We start from the raw sequence: 20,778 nt of genomic DNA on the forward strand, positions 1-20,778 counted from the left end.
CAGAAGATACTTCCCTAGAAACCCATTAATGATTGCCGTCATTAATGATTGCCGTCCAGCACGTCAGGTGATACTAAGGGCCCATTCCATTGGAGGATCCCTCCTGCAGTCTTCTGGAAGCATCCTGCACGCTGCTACCTGAAGACTTCAGCCAACATTCCAGACACATCTCACAAAGGTCCACTTGCAGTCCCCTAACCTCACTGTAAATTACAAAGTATAGAAAGCTGTTGAAGAGAATCTGCATTGAACTTTATAGTCTGGATTGAAATTTGGACTAATGAAATTTCTATTCCCAAACTCCTTTTTTGCATTTGAACTGGTGAAAGAGATATTTTTTTTAAAAATTGAATTTTACAGACTCAACAGTAGTTCTTTTGTTTTCACAGACCCATAGGTTATTCATGTGCTGGCTTTTGAGATGGGAATTGAAACAAAATAATGAACCTGTTTTGTTTTTTTTTGTTTTTTATTTCAGGAATGAACCTGTTTTTAACATACTTGGCTCTATCAGATGATGTTCTTTTAAAGAAGTGGCCATCATGTCTGGGACAATATCTTCCCCTTAAAACAACAAAATTAGAAAGAGTTTTATTGGCCAAGTGAGGTAGCTCATGCCTGTAATCCAAGCACTCTGGGAAGCCAAGGCAGGTGGATTGCTTGAGCTCAGGAGTTCCAGCCCAGCTTCAGCAAGAGCGAAACTAAAAATAGGAAAACTAGTCAGGCATTGTGGCGGGTGGAAGCATGAAACAAAGATTTTTGAGGAAGAGAAAGATGTTTACAGAATAAAAGCAAGATACAGATGTAAGTTTATAGAACTCTGGAGGTTGCGGGAAGAGGATCATGTAAGTCCAAGAGTTTGAGGTTGCTGTGAGCTATACAACACTATAGCACTCTAGCCTGGGCAACAGAGTGAGACTCTGTCTCAAAAAAGAAAAAAAAAAAAATAGAAAGAGTTTTATTTTCCATGCATTGGAACATTCAGATCTTAATCCTGTCAAAAAGGTTTCTCTTGAGCTTTCAGAGAAAGTGGTTTTAAAGAGAAAATGACTTCTTTAATAATTGAGGGGTTTTATACGCATTTATTATGTGAAATAACCACAGGAACTGAGAAATAGTCTCTTTGCAAAGCAAATGTAACATTTATGTAAGAAAGAACAAAATTAAATAAACCATTCTTGATTTAAGGTCCTTCTTAAAAATTAAAGCTGTCCATTCTTTTTTGTCTTAAAAGAGATATAATAAAGAAGAAAGACAAAGTACAATGGCATCTTGAATCACTACCATACTAAATGAAGGCTATGTGGAATATACATTTTTTTTTTTTTTTTTTGAGACAGAGTCTCACTCTGTCACCTAGGCTAGAGTGTAGTGGCATCAGCCTAGCTCACAGCAACCTCAAACTCCTAGGTTCAAACAATCCTCCCACTTTATCCTCCCCAGTAGGTGGGACTACAGGTGTCTGCCTGCCCAGCTAATTTTTCTATTTTTTGTAGAGAGAGGATCTCACCCTTGCTCAGGCTGGCCTTGAACTTTTGGCCTCAAGTGATTCTCCAGCCTTGGCCTCCCAAAGTGCTGGGATTATAGGGGTGAACCATTGTGCCTGGCCTACAATATACATTATTCTAAGAAAAATGCGAGGCTATCGAAAGGCTTTTAGTATGTGAGTGACATGATTGGGTTTGCTGTGTGGACAATCTATTGAAAGGAGTGAGAATAGAAACAGATGAGATGGAAAGATTACAGTGGTTTAGGGAGATGCTTCTCAAACTGTTATGTGCAGATTTTGATTCTTAAGTAGAGACAGGGTCTCAGTCTTGCTCAGGCTGGTCTCAAACTCTTGACTTTAAGCAATCCACCTGCCCTGGCCTCCCAGAGTGCTAGGATTACAGGTGTGAGTCCTGGAGCCCCGCCACTTTCCACATTTCAAATTTTCAAAGGCCATATGTGGCTAGGGGCCACTCTACTGGACAATACAGATACATTTCCATCATTGCAGAAAGTTCCATTAGAAAGCTATGTAATACAATTCCAGTCTCAATATCAATGCAGTCATGAGAAGATATTAAGATGCTTCCAGAAGTTATCGTGTAATAATTTCCCACTTAATGACACTAGACAACGTTTCTAGAATGCACTTGCATCTCATCTAGCCCATTGTACCTGAAGTAAATTGCAGTGCAGTGGCTCTATTGCAATCCCATAATCTCCAGGTAACGGAAAAACAATGTATTCTAGATGCCTGCCCATCTTTCTTGTTTTTCCACATTTTCTTGAGTATCAAGTCCTCAGTCAGCTACTGGATAGAAACAATAATTGAACCTATTTGGTAAGAAACCTGACAGTGGGCCCTTGAGGTGCGGTGCAATCTATAGCAGGAACACATAACCATAAGCAGAAGAGGCAAGGGAGAGCTTCCCAGAAGGGGGTATACAGTCTGGGTAAAGGAAAAATCAGAGGGACAGGGACGGTATGGTTTCCTGGACCAAATATTATACTTTGCTTTAATTATAACCTTATTAAAATGCAACAACTGCTAAAACAAAAGTGAATTTTAGTTTTTTGAGTTTGGAAAATTAATGGGATTACGTGAGGTACCTAGAGTGGTCAAATTCATAGAGAGAAAGTTGAAAAATGGGTGCCAGAGCTGGCAGGTGGGGTGATGGGAGTGTGGAGTTTCAGTGTGGGATAATGAAAAAGTTCTGGAAATGGAAAGGGGTGATGGTTGTACACCAATGTGGATGTACTTAGCTGTACACTTGACAAATGGCTAAAATGGCACATTTCATTATGCCTATTTTTTCATAATAAGAAACTTTTTTTTTTTAATTTACTGGCAGCAACCAGAAGTCCCACTTCAACAACTTATGAGCTCAATCCCCACTTTCTTACCTTCAGAAAGCAAGCCCTCAAAATGTAGTTGTGCACACTGGCGACATTGGAGCCTATCAACCTTTGGAAAAACATCAAAATAAAAAAGCCCAATATTTATCTGACTAGGTAAAAGCTTGATTTCTTCCAGATCAATTAGTTTTGGTTCCAAAAATAATTACACAGTAAGCTCACTAAGGTACCAGGAGCAGAGAGGAAATTTCTTTCTAAAAATACCCTTTCTAATGAACCATCTTACTTGCTTATCCAAGTTTGCTGAAATAGGTAGAATCTAAAATAGTACTCAGATCTTAAGGCGCCTCTGCCTACAAGGGGAAACTTAACAAGTAACAAACTGCAAAAACCAAAACACAAAACCTGATTCACAGCCTCAGAAAGTGATCTGCCCTTTTGCTAACAAATTCCCCTCAGCCAGTAAGGTTCACCCTCCTATTGAGAGATGAGACCCAGGCCTCCTACTGGGGTGTTATTTACAATGCCAAAGACTTCTGGGAACATCCATCAAAAGTTCAGAAGTGGAAGGGTCAATCTACCATTATAGAGTCCATGCAAAAGTTTGTTAAACTACCTCTTTGCCTGCTACAAACTGTGGTTGCTATGTTATGGGTAACCGTGAGATAAGGTACCAGCTTTCAGCAAAAGACCCAAGGTCAGTTACTCACTTGGAACTTAGGGGAAAAAGGGGTTCTCTGTACTTTTTAAACCTGCAGCCTTTTTTCTTTCTGAATTAGCACTGCTCTACCTGGCTGAACTTCCTGAAATCTTGACACTGACTAATGCTTGCTTCCGCTCTGTGAATCTGCACGTGCTTTGACACCTCCAAGGAGGGGCAACGTGGTAATTCCTTTGTCCTCTTGTGAGTCCAGGGAAAGGTCAGGGACAGAGCAGATGGGGAGCTCGCCCATTCCTGGGCCCCTTCCTCTTCCATCCCGCGTTCTCCAACCTAATGCCCAGAGCCCTGCAGGCAAACTGTGCTGCTTTTTAAGCCGAGGAACTATCTTACTCTTGAAATTTTATCAGTCCTGTCAAGAGGGGGAACCCGCACTGCAGCACCAGCAGCCTTGGGGTTCTCACAGTTACAAGGCGTGTACCGCCAGGTCCTCCCTCAGGTCCCCATGGAAGAAACATCTCTGGAAAATCATCTGAGCGACCTTTGGATACTCTGAGAAACACAGAGCCCTCGCGCCGCCCTCTACAACTAACGGGCACAGAACTTTTGTCCACTTCAGGAGTTTCCAGATACTTCGGGGATGTAAACACGGGGCGAGACTCCAAAGAACGGGGTCCTCCCGCTGCCCCGCCAGCCCAAGGCGGCTGCGGAGGTGGGCTGGGGTGGGGGGTAAAAAGATCGTAGGGTCTCAGACCTGTCTGCGTGTGCGTTGTGGTGTGGGATTGGTATTCTTCATCCGCTGGGCCTTCCTCGGTCCTTTGTAATTGCAGGAGGGAGAGTTGACCCTGCGGGTACAGCCCCCGGCCCCGCCCCCAAGCTGCACTTCTCAAGACTGTCCCTAGGTCGCTAAGTGTTGCATCTGCAATCTACTAGTTTCTCATCTGACCCCAAAAGTTTGCGGTCATCTTTGACTCTTAATTTTCTTTTCCCTTTTTTTTTTTAAGTTTTTGGCCAGGGCTGGATTTGAACCTGCCACCTCTGGTATATGGGGCCGGCACCCTACTCACTGAGCCACAGGTGCCACCCGACTCTTCATTTTCTTATATTCTACATCATCTACTCCATCAACAAATCTGATTGTCTTTGCCTTCAAAACAGATGGAAATAGCTGGGCGTTGTGGCAGGCACCTGTAGTCACAGCTGCTCCGGAGGCCAGGCAAGAGAATTGCCTAAGCCCAAGAACTGAAGGTTGCTGTGAGCTGTGATGCCACAGGACTCTACCAGGGGCAACAAAGTGAGACTCTGTCTCAAAAAAAAAAAAAGATGCAAAGGTCTATCACTTTTACAACCCCTATAAATAACCTTTGTCCTCCAGTCCCCCATCACATCCTGCCTAAAGCAGAGCCAGGGTCTTCTAGGCTCCTTCCCCAGGGTTGACTTGTCACTGGCGATTGTCCACCCAACAGCCAGCCCAATATATTTAAACTTTCAGCCAGGTCATCTCCTGCCTCTGTTCCAAACTCTCCAAGATCTTCCCATCTCACAAAGATCAAGTTCAGAGTCCTCATGCCGGATCCCCACGCCCCGTGTGATCTGCTCTGAGTAAGCTCTATTCCCTTCCCTCTGGTCTACTCACACTGCTCCAGACACACTGGCCTTCTCCCTACTTTAGGACTGTTCTGGGCACTCTCCCTCTTCCTCGACTGCTGGAGTCTAGGAAGCCTCACAGATCCCTCCCTCTCTTCATAGGTTCACCCAAATGTTCCCAAACATAGGTTTTGTCCATTGCACTTACCACCATTTGCTGTGCTGTGGATTTCCTTGTTTTACTAGACTATAAAACCCATGAGAGCATGGATTTTGTTTTGTTTATACCCATATCTCAGTTTCTTGATCAGAGTTCAATCTGCGTGGACACTCAGTTTAAGAAATAGCTCCCTCAATTCCCACACCTTATTCTCTTTATCCTTCTCAAATGTTACTACTCTCTGGGTGTCTTCATATGAGTAGACCCATATAGTACTCCTCTATAGATACAGTGTTCTTTCATGTCGGCCTCCTTTTATCCAACACCATGTTTTGAGCTTCAGTGTATATATTCATGTTATTGTTCTATTGTAATTATTATTTTAACAGAGACTGAGTCTCACTATGTTGCCTAGGCTAGACTCAAACTCCTGGCCTCAAGCAGTCCTCACAAAGTGCTGGGATTACAGGTATGAGCCACCATACCTGGACTATTTCTCTGTTTATTAAATCTCAGTTGTATGTGATCAGGTTTAACCCTATCAATTTTTAAAATGTTTTAATTATTGCATTTTTAATTTGTATTACTGTTGTTGTTTTGAGAGAGGGTCTTCTGTTGCCCATGTTGGAATACAGAAGCAGGATTCATAGATTCACAGCTCACTGCAGCCTCCAACTCTTGAGCTCAAGCAATCCTTCTGCCTGAGTACCCCGAGTAGCTGGGACTATAGGTGCATGCTACCATGCCTGGCTAAGTTTTCTTATTTTTTGAAGAAATCAGGTCTTGATATGTTGCCCAGGATGGTCTCAAACTCCTGGGCTCAAGCAATCCTTTTGCCTTGGCCTCTCAAGGTGTAACCCATCACATTCAGCCTACTTTTTTTTTTTTTAGAATTCTTATGTCATTCTTTTTTTATATCTTCTGATTGTCTCAAATTCTCCATCTTGCCATTTTAATTTCTTGAATCTATTGGTTATATTTCATTCTGATTACTTCCATTTTCCATGAGTCCATTTTCACTGTATACTTCTTCTCTTGGTTCTCTGTTGAGCATTGCCTTGTATTCTTGGTTTTATTTTTAAGTTCTATTTTATGTTGCCTGGTTATTTTTTATCAAGTGCCAGATACTGTTCATAAAAAAAGTAGAGATGATTGAAATCGAAGTTGACAGTATCTTTCTCTACAGAAGGTTTATGTTTAATTCTGGCATAGAAGTGGGCTGGGGCAGGTAATCATCATCTAACTTTTTCAGCTAATTGGAAGCTAGATTTCATGCCTTGTGAGAGTTTAATTTCTAATTCACCTTTCCTCTAAGGATGTAGTGCTTTGTAGTCCAAATCAAAAGCCTGGATTTTTTGCCAGAATTTCTCTTCCATAAAGGGCACCAAAAGCCCTCCTGTGCTGTCAAAGTGCCAAACCTCTGGTTTTCTCTTCAGCTACTGAATTGTCTTCCAAATTAGCAATTGCCTCAAGGAGAAACACAGCCCCCAGGGCCAGGTTCTCCTCTTTCTGCTTCCCCTCTCTTCAGGATCTTGGCTCTACAAATTGCCTTGCTAGTTCTTTGATAACTTCAGGCATATGGAGGTTTATTCCTGTTTGTTCATTATTTTGTCTAGTTTTTTTAGTCATTTTTTTTGAGACAGAGTCTTATTTTGTTGCCTTCGGTAGAGTGCTGTGGTGTCATAGCTCACAACAACCTCAAACTCTTGGGCTCAAGAGATTCTCTTATCTCAGCCTCCCAAGTAGCTGGGACTACAGGCACCAGCCACAACACTTGGCTATTTTTAGAGATGGGGGTCTCATTCTGGCTCAGGCTGGTCTGGAACTCATGAGCTCAGGCAGTCCACCCACCTCAGGCTCTGAGAGTACTAGGATTACAGGCGTGAGCCACTGTGCCCAGCTCTAGTAATTTTTTCTTTTTCTTGTTTTTTTTTTTTTTTTTGCAGTTTTTGGCCGGGGCTGGGTTTGAACCCACCACCTTTGGCATATGGGGCCAGCTGCCTACTCCTTTGAGTCACAGGCACCGCCTGTGGCAATATTAACGTGAAATAACTTAGCCAGCCATTGGCAGAGACAGAATTGTACAAGTACTGTAGTGAAAAATTTACTTATGTTATAATATAAATACTTGCCTATGATTTGCTTTTCTCACTTACCTATATGTGAATCATAAATATCTTTTTTTTTAATATTTAATTTTTTTAGCGACAGGGTCTTTTTCTGTTGCCTAGCCTGCAATGTAGTGGCATAATCTTAGCTCACTGTAACCTCCAGCTCCTGGATTTAGGTGATCTCCCTTCCTCTGCCTCCTGAATAGCTGACTGTAGCACATACCATCACTCCCTATTAATTATTTTTTATTTTTCATGGAAATGAGGTCTCAACATGTTGACCAGGCTTGTGTTGAACTCCTAGCACCAAGTGATCTTCCCATCTTAGCCTCCCAAAATGCTAAGATTACAAGTGTAAGCCACCATGGCTGGCCATAAACATCTTTAATACGTGTGTCAGTATTAATTTACACAGTGATTGTAAATTGCAACATATAATTTATTCCATTCTATGAATGTATCATAATTTTTAGCTATTCTTATAATCAGCTATTTCAAGTGTTTATATTTTTTCTCGCTTATAAACAGCAATATCATCTCATCTTCATATACACATTCTTAAATAGTTGTAATTATACCTTAACTATAATATCTTGAAATACAAATATATTAAAAAGTATGAATATTTGGGGTGGCGCCTGTGGCTTAAAGGGGTAGGGCGCCAGTCCCATATGCTGGAGGTGGCGGGTTCAAACGCAGCCCCGGCCAAAAAGCACACACAGAAAAAAGTATGAATATTTGAAGGCTTTTATTGCATTACTGAAGCTTCCTCTAGGAAAATCATGGCAATTTACATTTCTACCAGTGCCAGTTTCTTTATGTTATTAAGTATTTTCTAAATAATAGAATTTTAATTTTTAAATTTGCCTGTATCTGACTTATAAACAAGTATTTTTACTAAGTTATTCTTCTGTATCCTCAAATATTAAACTTGAACCCTGACACAGAGCTCGAAATTCCTCAGAGATATTCTTTTATGACTTCCTTTTCATGCTGAAGGTTCAGTGGTCATGTTCCCAGAAGGCCTGAATTGTCTGAAGAGGTTTGCCTCATGTTCTCACTGGTTATGCATTTTGGACCCTGTCTTTATCTTGTGTATTCAGGGCTGATTTAAAGCCCATAGTCTAGAATGGCTCCTTGATCTCTTTCCATTCCATGTAGTATGGCTATAGTTTCTTTTTCCTTCTTAAGCTTGTCTGAACTCTTTTCAGTGTTTCTGCACTCACCCAACACACTAAGATCGCTTATGTATATCAAATGTCCACAGACGAGGGCACCAGTACAAATGTGGCCTGCCACCTGTTTGTACAAGCAAGATTTCATTGAAATGAAGCCATTCTTATTTATATATCTATTGTTTATGGCTAGGTTGGTAATAAAACTATGGAATTAAATAACTGCAGCAGAGACCACATGGCCCACAAAACCTAAAATACTTAGGCCCAGCATGATAACTCATACCTATAATTTTAGCACTTTGGGAGGCCAAGGCAGGAGGATTGCTTGAGGCTAGGAGTTTAAAACCAGGCTCAACAATACAGTAAGACCCCATCTCTACCAAAATTAGAAAAATTAGCTGAGTATGGTGGCATGTGCCTATTGTCCCAAGCTGCTCAGGAGGCTGAGGCAGGAGGATCACTTGAGCCCAGGAGTGTGAGGCTGCAGTGAGCTGTGATTGTACCACTGCACTATAGCCTGGGCAACATAGTGAGATCCTGTCTCTAAAAAAAATGTACTAAATAGGGCTGTGCCTATGGCTCAAGGAGTAGGGCGCTGAACCCATATACCAGAGGTGGCGGGGGTTCAAGCCTGGCCCTGGCCAAAACTGCAAGAAAAAAAAAATTAAATAGATAAATGAATTAATTTAAAAAATATACTAAATAAATAAAATATTTATTATCTGGCCCTTTAAGGAAAGAGTTTTCCTTAAGAAAGATTTCCCCACTGCTAGAATAAACAGCTGCACAGAGCAAACCACCAACTCCTCCCCCCCAGTGGGCACAGGGCTTCCCTCTGTTTAGTATCTTTTTACTGAGGGTACACTCCTCCTCCTCCCTAAACAAATCAGCTTCTCTTCCTGGATTCAGAAGACATGATTCTGCCTTACCCCATAGCTCCGGGCCAATCAGACTCTTCCCTGAGACTCTGCCAGCTCTACATCAAAGAAGGCTACCTTTAAAGGTGGCCTTTAGCAGTGAATAAAGAAATAAAATTAAAAACAAAAGAATTAAAATTAAAAAAAATCTGGGCTCTCAACCTGTTAGGATGATAAAGGTCTAAGGCTGACAGCATTCTGCTTCCACATGGAAGAAGCCCCCTAACAGTTCATTAAAACAGACGTCAGTGAGTTAAAAAAGTCAGAGACCCACAGAGTCTTAATTACTTTGTTTGAATCCCTAGATCGAGTTGTCAGAAGCTAGCTTCCCCTCTTGCAATTTTAATCTTAAAACACAACCGTTGCTGATTTATAAATACAGGATTTCCCAGTTACATGAAACAGTAAATTAGTCTTTTTTGCCTAAGCTAGTTTTGATGGCGTTTCTGTCACATGGAACTGAACGAGTCCAGACATGTGTAAAAACTGGGACCACAGAAAGTGCCAGAGGGAAACCATTTGGGTCACTGGCAGGAGGGGAAGATAGCAGGAATCCCTGTGTGTGTCTGGGAAGCTGGACACCCTCGATCAAATAAGCCTCCATCTGAAGCTGTCTTAATTGCTGTCTCCTGTTCTTTAGGACTCAGATCATTTGTAGACTTTAGGTGGGTGCAGAGGATGAAATTTTACAGCAGTGTTTCTGTGTCTCCACAAAGCAGCACAGTACTTGTCAGGTACCACAGATCTAAACAGATGTGGGTGCTCCCTGCCCGAGGCAATTGGCCCGGGTCTCAGGATACCTCAGGCATTGCCCAGCTGCCTTGAACTAAGGGAATGGACATCTGCCATATGGTGTTCCACAGCCCACTGTTTAGTGGCCTGAGAAGTCTAGGCCAACTGTGTTGGCTACGTTTGTGGCGTTTAGTAAGTTGCAAGAAACAGCTTCAGCCAACTTGGTCCCATCAGGAAGCTATGCAGTCTTGGGCCAAAGCCATGGAGTCTTGCTGAGGAAAGACCTTCCAACCTGTGCCAACCATCCCAACTTAGAAGAAGCGTGTTTCTTGCAAAATGCAAAAGCTGTGTTAATCCTCCCAAGTTGACACAAGTAAGGGCAAGTCAGAGAGGTGGGTAAACACCTGGAAAGTGGGCCTGAGGGCAGGCTGACTGGGTGGGTGAGCACCGCATGCAGGTGCCTGTGGCCCTGCACTTGGAAGGGCCCTGTGCTTGGCTTAGTGCCGTGCTCCTGCTGTCTCAAAACTGTTAATATGTTTTGAATAAGGGCCCTGCATTTTCATTTTGCACTGGGCCTGCCAAGTTATGCAGCTGGTACCTCCTCTCTGGAGAAGTTAGAGAACTGAAATGCTGATCCTCCAGGCTCCTTCCTTCTCCCACAGAGCACTCACTCCTGACAAGGTCCTCATTCCCTCCCTTATAGTCATGGGTACGTCCTGGGGGCCAGGGGCAGATTCACCCTGCCCACAACTCCTATCATTCAGAGGCAGAGAACTCAAGGAAAGAATAGAACTAAGAGTCTTAAGAGGCAGAGGATTGAGGCTTTCAATGGTAAGGTTTAGAGTCAAGAATCCATTCTCAATGCTTTTATAGATTTGGTTTCTACTTAGTTTACAAGGGAGCTTTATCATGGGGCAATCACGAAACTGTGATTATTTAATCTCTAAAACTCGTGGTTCCCAAACTGTACCCTAAGGTGCCCCTGGATACCGCAGAGAATTCACAGAGGTGTCATGTGGCAGTTTATATTTTCTAGGAAATAAAGCGGCACTAAACATCTGTCAGACACATGCTGACATTAGAGCACACTCTATTCTTTTTAATGATGTCATATTATTTGCAAGCAGTTGCTAGTATTTTTGGAGGTTGCTGTGATACAAAACACACAAAAAATCACTGTGGAACAAAAAATGAAGGTGGTCTTGTCTGGCCTGATTCTAAGGTCGGGAAATGGTTCAGTGTCCAATAGGAACACATGTCCCATTAGTAATTGTGATTACTTAAGAATGAAATTAATTTTTTTTTTTTTTTTGGAGACAGAGTCTCACTTGGTCACCCTTGGTAGAATGCCATGGCATCTTAGCTCACTGCAAACTCAAACTCTTGGGTTCAAGTGATCCTCTTGCCTCAGCCTCCCAAGTAGCTGGGACTACAGGCACCTGCCACAACACCTGGCTATTTTTTAGAGACAGGGTCTCACTCTGGCTCAGGCTGGTCTTGAACCTGTGAGCTCAGGTAATCCACCTGCCTCAGCCTCCCAAGTGCTGGGATTATAGGCATGAGCCACTGTGCCTGGCCTTAAAATATTTTTAAATTTACAGTTTTATTTCTCCAAATGGCTATAAGATATTGAGACAAAAGTGCATATTAAGTTGTTGGGATCTATCTTCTTTTCTTTTTTTTTTTTTGCAGAGACAGAGTCTCACTTTATGGCCCTCAGTAGAGTGCCGTGGCCTCACACAGCTCACAGCAATCTCCAACTCCTGGGCTTAAGGGATTCTCTTGCCTCAGCCTCCCGAGTAGCTGGGACTAAGGGATCTATCTTCTTAATTAATTGGTCTGGTAAGTATTTCTTTTGGCCCAAACAGGCTATGACAATATTACTGAGGTACAAAGGCTGCTATGAAGGAGAAAGTTTGGGACCTCTGTACTAAGGACCCCAAATCTTCACCAATATGAGTAGACTGGTCATTCTGCCCCCAGACTTCTCTCCAAGATGGCCACGGAAGACCACAGAAAAGGGGAGAATCGGGGCAGCGCCTGTGGCTCAAGGAGTAGGGCACCAGCCCCATATGCTGGATTTGGTGGGTTCAAACCCAGCCCTGGCCAAAAACTACAACAGCAACAACAACAAAAAAAAAAAAAAAAGAAAAGGGGAGAATCTCCCAAAGAATAGAGCCCAGTGCAGCCCCCTCCCCCTGCAACTTTCCAGAAAGGTGTCCTGTATATTATGAACTGAGGGGGATGCAGGTTCTTTCCCTTTCTCTTCCTTTCAGGGTTTTTTTTTTTTAATTTGTTTTTAAACATTTTTCCCTCAGTAATATAACACAAGGAGGGTGATTACTTTTACTATTTTGATACAGACAGCTGGCCTATGAGAAGCCACATCTAGACTTGACAAAGAGGAAAACTTATTGTCCTGAGCCCCTGGAGAGGGAAACAAATGACCCGAGCAGAGGGCACTTGAGTATGGAACAATAGATACCTTGCTTTGCAGGAGAGGTGAGAAGGTGAGTGGTTACTTGGCTCTATATGTTGGTGGGGGGTATATAAAAGAAGCTAAAAAGTGAGGGGAGAGACAGGGGAAGAGAGGAGAGGCAGAGGGAGAGGAGGAGGGGGGAAGGGGAGGGGAGGAGGGGAGGGGAGAGGGAAACGTACACTATATGCTGGGCAGTCAAGTTTGGCACTTTTCAGGACAGTTCCATGGGAGATCTGCCCCCACCCCCATTCCATGCCATTTGGCCCTTCCATCACTGTGCCTTCTTGCCCTCTGGTTCCAAGAACAAACATGCACGGAATTGAGTCCCTCCACTAGATTTGGCACATGGGCATTGGGTAAGAAGTCACTCTCGTGCCTCTGGGATTACAAGGACCACACAGAGCTGCTCTTGACACTGACAGCAGATGAAGCCAAAGAGAGGCTGGAAGAGGTGAAGGGAAGACGAAGTTCTGATTTTATCACTGTACTCATTTTGGATTGATCTAAGCTTGATTTAGCCAAGCATGGATTTCTCTTACTGAGCTAAATGTTCCCTTTTGTGCTTATGGGGGTTTGAGATAGGTTTTTTTCATTTATTATTCAGAGATCTGACTAATACTACCACTCACCTACCTTCTTTAGGAAACCAAAGACAAAATGGACTGGAAAATCAAAGACTTCATACTTGTCCTTTTTTGCCGGTGAAGCCCTGAAGGTAGGGTTGTGTTTAGGTCAACATTTTCATGAGGATTCCAAGCTTACTTAAGTTACGTACATTCTGGAACTAATGTCTGCAACTCACAGGCATATTTTACCTTGGTGTGGTAATACAATGTTTTTAAGCACATAATTCTCTGGATCTGCTTGAAGTGAAAATTGAAGTAATTTTTTACAATTTATCTTGTCAGAAAACAGGGCCAAGAGCTTTTAGAAACTGGGGCTGCAGTTACGTGACTGTCGGCTGGCTGACATCACCTTCTGGGGATGATTTCCCGGCGTACCCTTTCTGGATCTATCTGAAAGCAAACCCAGTCTCAGGAGGGAGGGAATTCCACACACATGGTGCTTGAGGAGGCTTTGTATTCATACATTGAAGCCTTTATTAGCTGATTGGCAGGGTCAAGTGGCCACTGTTCAGAGGGTGACAAGCCCTGTTAATTGGCTCTTTGCCAAGCAAAATCGCACAGGAGAATTTTTCTAGTGAGCCTGTTGAAGCGAGCCCTTCTGAACAGCTTTTAAGTTCCCTAGTGTGAGCCCTCTGAGCTGCCACGTAGGGAAAGATCCACAAAAGTCCCCTGGCCCCTTGGAGACAGCCCCCATCCCTCCTGGGGAGAAAGGCAGATTGTGTTTAAACCTCCTTTTTCCAGAAATGAGTATTTATTTATAGGCCTGCAAAATGTTCTGAACTCCTTCCTGACAGATTTTGTCACGTATTCCAGATGATTTCCTCTAATTAGTAATATTTTACTGAGAAACACAGATGAGTTCCCTGTTTCTGTTTTCAGCTGTCCAGTGACTGAAGGCTGCTGCTCTGGTTTCTATGCAGAGAAAGTTTAGGGGCTACGCCCAAGGAAATATGAAGCAATGCCTACTAGCAGAAATGTGTAGAAAGGTCCACAGGCTTGGGGAGAGGAGAAAGGAAGCTCTTGTTCCTGAACGGAGCCTGGAGGACCCCGTTAAAGGGAGCTGACCAGAAACTTGCCTATACAGGAGGGACTGTGTCTCCTTCCCCTACTCCCAATTTGTGTGAAGTCCTAACCCCTAGCACCTCAGAATGTGATTATATTTGCAGACAGGGACTTTAAAGAGGTAATTAAGTGAAAATGAAGTCATTAGGGTGGGCCGTGATCTAGTATGGTTGGAGTCCTTATGAAAAGAGTTTAGGACACAGAAACGCGTGTAGTAAGGACCACATGAAGGCCAGAGCGGAAAACAGCCCTCTACACGCCAGGGAGAGGCCTGGGAAGAAACCGACCCTCTGACACCCTGATCTCACACTTCCCACCCCCACAACTATGAGGAAATAAATTGGTTGTTTCAGCCACCTGGTTTGTGGTTCTGTGTTATGACAGCCCTCACAAAGGAAAACAGGGTACAACAGAAAACTTAGTGACGGTGTCCCTGTGAGAGCCAGCCCTCTCTGCTACGCACCCACAGAAAGAAATTTCATTTGCACCTTTCCTCAATGTAGCTGGAATGTTTTTCTAAGGCTTTAGCATACGTTTTCTTGCTGTTGTGTCATCCAACAATGACTAGACATTTTTCTTTATACTGATCTTAATAATTTGTCTTCACCTACTAAACACGTGTAGAAATTTGTCAAGCCTTCTGTTAGTTACTTATCCAAGCTACTTCTATTTCTCTCTTTAAAGTTCACCATGTAAGTCCCTTTCTTCAATCCGTGAATTTAAATTGCTAATGTGCTACTTGTCTAGCTGTTCTTTATAAAGTGGCATTTAGGGGTGTTTATCTTTTCAACTCAGAAAGAGAAGTGAAGGGATTGATTGTTGAATTCTTGCTTTATGTCACACTGTGAGCTCTGCTGAGACTGGGTACAGACTGGCTTCATGGGAAGTCATACCCAGGGGCTCTAGGCTTCCAGTGTCTCTATATAGGGAAATGGAAATGTTCTTTGTGGTCCAGAATATATGTCAGGCCACAATTCATTGTCCAATTCACCTCCTTAAGTGAACACAAAAGACAAAAGAGACCAGGGGATGAAAATAATTCAATGGGTTACTGAGTTATCTCCATGGAGACCAGAAAATGCACGATCTCTATGGAGACCCTCAAAAGCTTTCCTTGTGGAAGTACGGTAGTATATGACCTGCTGTAATTATATTTGGGGGTGCAGGGAAAGTGACAAGTGGAGAAAGTGAAAGGATGAGGCTTTAATTTCCTTGGTGGAAAGTTTAATCATTTATGGCACTGTGAAGTTCCAAACTGGGGAGGATTCTAAGAGACCAGATCCTTAGTATGGGATAATAGGCCTTTGAGGATGTAGTGTTTATGTGCCCAACACTGAACCATCTGACATGTAGTTGGTATTTAAAAAAGGTGTGAATGAATCAACAGAATGTGATGAGGCTCAGTAGCACAGTGATTATGGCACCAGTCACATACACCGAGGTTGGCGGGTTCAAACCTGGCCAGGGCCAGTTAAACAATGACAACTGCAATAAAAAATAGCCGGACCTTGTGGCAGGTGCCTATAGTCCCAGCTGCTTGGGAGGCTGAGGCAGGAGAATCACTTAAGCCCAGGAGTTTGAGGTTGCAGTGAGCTGTGATGCCACAGCACTCTACCAAGGGCAACATAGTTAAGACTCTGTCTCAAAAACAAACAAACAAGAATGTGATGAGGAATTGGGTAGAATCTGAACTTGGGCTTAGGCCTCGGCCATCATTTCTGCTCTGCCCCATCTGTAATACTGGATAATGCGTGCACAGCGGAACCAGGATCTTCTGTGTTGCTTCTTTCCATGAGAATGGTGTTTGATGGCAGGAACGTGGTCAAAGGAGGAAATGAAGGTCAGTTGTGGTGAGGAGATAAACAGGGCACAGGGAAGCAGACCAGCTAATGGATACAGGTCACTGTGTCCAGATAAATTATATCCTGCCATAACCTGCATGCTCCTAGCCTCACTAGCCTTGGGATACAAACTGGAATTCTGATTACTTTTTTTTTTTTTTTTTTGCATTTTTTTTTTGGCCGGGGCTGGGCTTGAACCTGCCACCTCCGGCATATGGGGCCGGTGTCCTACTCCTTTGAGCCACAGGCACCGCCTTTTTTTTCTGATTACTTTTTGTTTTTTTTTGGCAGTTTTTGGCCAGGGCTGGGTTTGAACCCACTACCTCTGGCGTATGGGGCCGGCACCTACTCCATTGAGCCACAGGCGCCGACCCTGATTACTTTTTTTATGCACAGAATATTAAGGTCCATGGCTCCCTATTTGTTGGAAATTTGCTCACTGCGAAGTGATTTCTCTGGGAGTTTCCTGTGGTAAAGCCTCACATCAGTACCCAAACATTTCTGCCCATTTATCCGATTTCTTCCTCCTTATCTTGGTGCCATGTTATGGTCCAGAGTGACCTGCTGACCCTAGGAGAGTACCTCTGAGGATGATGGTCTCCACCGACTTTCACCAATGACTGAAAAAATTCATCTTTAATTCCCACTTTAATAGCCACTGCTAAATCTTGGTGTATATACTTTTAGGCTTTTCTGTATTTACACATGCACACATAAAGTTACATGATTATGTGTCGTGCAATAACATTTCAGTCAACAATGAGCTGAATATATGATTGTGTCCCATAAGCCTGGAATACTGTCTCTATATTGAGATACACAAAAACTTCCCATCAGTCAACAATGAGCTGAATATATGATGGTGTCTACACAAAATCTTCCCATTGTGTCACGACTGCCTACAGTATTCAGTACAATCACGTACTGTACAGGTTTATAACCCCTATCCCATTTAACCTACATATATAGTGAGCTATCCTATCCAGGTTTTATATAAGCATACACTATGATGTTCTCTCAAGGACAGAATCCCCCAAGGAAGCATTTCTCAGAATGTATCCCATTGTTAAGTGATGTATGACTGTAGATAAATCTATATCTCTTCCATAAAGTAGCTTAAGATCAAACTATATTGTATTGTTATTTTCATTTTTTTTTTTTTTTCTTATTCTTTTTTTTTTTTGTAGAGACAGAGTCTCACTGTACTGCCCTCGGGTAGAGTGCCGTGGCGTCACACGGCTCACAGCAACCTCTGACTCTTGGGCTTACGCGATTCTCTTGCCTCAGCCTCCCGAGTAGCTGGGACTACAGGCGCCCGCCACAACGCCCGGTTATTTTTTTTTTTTGTTGCAGTTTGGCCGGGGCTGGGTTTGAACCCGCCACCCTCGGCATATGGGGCCGGCGCCCTACTCACTGAGCCACAGGCGCCGCCCTATTTTCATTTTCTTTATAGTGATTTTTTTTTTATGTTACTAAGTATTGAAATACATCATTTAAGTGACTACACAGTATTCCCTGCATGAATATACTATTATTTACTTAATCTGTTAGGCTTTTCAGCTGTTCTGTTTTCCCATGATTATGTACATGTAAATATCACTTCATTGCATCTATTTGTATACATCTTTATACATTTCTTGGTTGTTTCCTTAGGAGATGTTACTTTAGGTAGAATTCTGAGTTAAAGAGTCTGAGCATTTTAAAGATTCCTGTTCTTGGCTCAGCCTCTGTGGCTCAAGCGGCTAACGCACCAGCCACATACACCTGAGTTGGCGGGTTTGAATCCAGCCCGGCTGCCAAACAATGACGGCTGCAACCAACAGGCATTGTGGTGGGCGCCTGTAGTCCCAGCTACTTGGGAGGCAGAGGCAGGAGAATCGATTGAGCCCAGGAGTTGGAGGTTCATGGCACTCTACCCAGGACGACAGCCTGAGGCTGTCTCAAAAAAATAAAATAAAGATTCATATTCTTGTTTTGTTATTCATCTCTTTACGTATCCATTTTTTTAGGCACACAAAATTTATGTAAGAGTGTAAACTCCCGGGTATCAAGGTTTATACTTAACTTTGCATTTGCCACATTCTCTTTGCAGTACTACTTAGGGGTGGCAGAACGTCTCAATTAAGTGATCAGTGTACCAGTGACAACGACTCAGGTATCCTAAAGTATTCCGGAGGACTCGAGGAAAAATGCGCATATTTCCAAAGGGAATGATAGGATTAAGTTTTAGCATCCTACTCCTTGCTTGATCCAAAACACCCCAGGGGACTGAGGTTCTTGGAATACACTGACACCTGAGAAGAAGCACTCCTTACCTCAGTGGAGGCCTTTTAGTCTTTCCCGGTCATCTGTGAACTCCTGCGGGGGAGGGGGGGGTTGTCCATTCTGTATGTCTGAGCTTACACAGCCAAGGTGCAAGACGGACATCCAGGGGCATGATGAGGTGCCAGGGTCCCTACAGTCTGAGGAGCAGCGACTCTGAATGAATGGCCGCTGCTCTTTTAGTCATCATAAATAAAATACTTCCAGGAGGCACACTGCCTCACTCTACCTTTACTCTTTTCCTCTGTAGTTGGAGAGAACATGGCTAAAAAGGGGGAGACAGAAGTGGTGCTCAGAGTGGGCTTGGGGCTTTTGAAGCCAGTGGAAAGAGAGTGGGGGTCGGGGGTCAAAGTCTAGACGCAATATCCTTACATTCTCAGCCCTTCCTTTTTGCTTCTCCGCACCCCGTTTCCCCAGCTCGGGAGTGGCCGCTGCCGACTTGGTGCGGAGCCCAGAGATGGTGGGGTCCAGCCCCCTCACTTCTGAGCTAAGTTTCCAGCGCCTAGCAGTCCCAGCGAAGCCGTTTTCAGTAGCTAAAGCATTGGGAATTAATCGCTCTCTCGGCCTTTCCCCTTTCGGTTTCCTTCTCCGGCTGGTAGGAAACTTCACCCAGACACCGAAGAAGCTCCGCCCTGGTCTTCGGGTACAGGCCCGGGCCGAGGCCCCGCCGGCCGCTGCCCCTCCCAAGGTCCCGCGATCCAAACCCAGACCCTACCCTTGGAAGGTGGCCCAGGCCCCTTTCCCGGGGGGCCTATGGGGGGTGCGGGCCTGCCTGCGGGGCGGTGGGAGCCGGTGGAGTAGGAGTCGCTGCTCACCATCCCCTCCATTCCCCCCACCCCGCCACGGCCCAGCTCGCTTCGGCGCTGAGCCGGCCTGTCGGGCACGCGGCCAAGCCCCGGCTCGACTCGGTCCCTCCTCCCGAGTCCCGGCGCCCGCCCCAGCCGAGGACCCCTCCCTCCCGGGCGCGCGGATCGTGGGGGCGCTCGGGGAGCCGCTGGGACCCCGGCCCGCCCGGCAGGCGGCGGCTGCGGCCTAGGGCTCGCGGGCGGCCGCCGCGCCGCCTCCCCTCCCCCTCCCGGAAGCGCGGGGCGGGGTCCCCGGCCGGGCCGCGGGGGCGGGCGCGGGGGCCGGGCCGGGGCGGGGCGCGCTCGGCGCTCGCGGGCTCGGCCGGCTCTGCGCGCCCACTCCGGCTCCAGGCGGCCAGCGCGAGTGGGCCCAGGTCGCCCGGCTTTAGGCGGGCAGCAGCCGCGGCAGTTCGCGCGAGGCCCCGCGCCCCTCGCAGCCCCTCCCGGCGCGGTGCATGGAGACGCGGCCCGCCGCTCGCCGCTGAGCCCCGCCGCCCGGCCGGGACCCGCCGGGGCTGGGGTGGCCTCGGGCTCCGGCCGGCCGCGCCGCCCGAGGCTGCGCGCGGCCCGCGGGCCTCGTCGCCCGCGCGGATTGCCGCGGCCCGGCCGTCCCGTCCCAGGAAGTCCTGAGCGCCATGGCTCACTCCCCGGTGCAGTCGGGCCTGCCCGGCATGCAGGTAGGCAGGAGCGGGCCTCCCGGGAGGGATGCGCGGGCCGAGCGGAAGCGGGCAACTTGGCGGTGTAAACACGGCCCCCCCACGCTCACCCTTCCGGGGTCGCGTCGCAGCCTCGCTCCCCGCGAGGAGTCGAGGTCTCAGTTCCGGGCTTCCCTGCCTGCCCTGGGGTCCGGGGGATGTGTGTGTGGAGCGGCCGTGGGGACCGCGGCCTGGGTCCGGATGCGGAGGTGCCGGCGCCTCGCCCTCTCCTCTGCCCTCTCCCCCCACTCCTGAGCTGCAGGCCCGGCGTCGGCCCTGTCCCCGGGGAGGAGTGACGTGAACACATGCCCTTGGAGGCCCCGCTGGGTGCCTGGGCCCCGTGTGCGGGCAGGGGCGGTGGGGGGCCCCCAGGACGCTCTCCTCCGGGTCGCCCTCCCCACCCCCGCCCCGGCCGGCGCGGGGAGGGAGCGGGGCGTGCGCTCTGGCTGGTCCGGGGCCGGGACGGAGGAGGCAGGGCGGGGTGGAGGAAGGTGTAACTGCGAGTTCCACTTGCAGTACTTTTGTGCGAGTCTTTCGTTTTGCTGCCAGCGGAGGGGAAACTCGCGAACCTTCAGGAGGAAGGAATCCATCGGACAGGGTGCGCTCGAGTGTCCCGAGCCCAGGCCTACCCACCCGGTACCGGGACAGTGGACTTTCACTTTGAGACTTCATTGGATTTAGATAAATTCTTCGCTAATAAACCTCTCCATTGACTAAATGG

General features: G+C 45.9%; 1 protein-coding gene across 1 annotated transcript in view; it reads left to right on the forward strand.

The window, feature by feature from the left end:
• The first annotated feature begins 19,665 nt into the window (after positions 1 to 19,665).
• Positions 19,666 to 20,778, forward strand: part of STK24 (serine/threonine kinase 24) — a 137,222-nt gene continuing 136,109 nt past the window's right edge. The window contains exon 1 of the mRNA XM_053563570.1: positions 19,666 to 20,039. Coding sequence (XP_053419545.1) covers positions 19,998 to 20,039 — 42 coding nt within the window. The 5' untranslated portion in view covers positions 19,666 to 19,997. The remainder of the gene's footprint in view (positions 20,040 to 20,778) is intronic.

This window comes from Nycticebus coucang, chromosome 15, assembly GCF_027406575.1.
Source record: "Nycticebus coucang isolate mNycCou1 chromosome 15, mNycCou1.pri, whole genome shotgun sequence".
Classification (NCBI taxonomy): domain Eukaryota; kingdom Metazoa; phylum Chordata; class Mammalia; order Primates; family Lorisidae; genus Nycticebus; species Nycticebus coucang.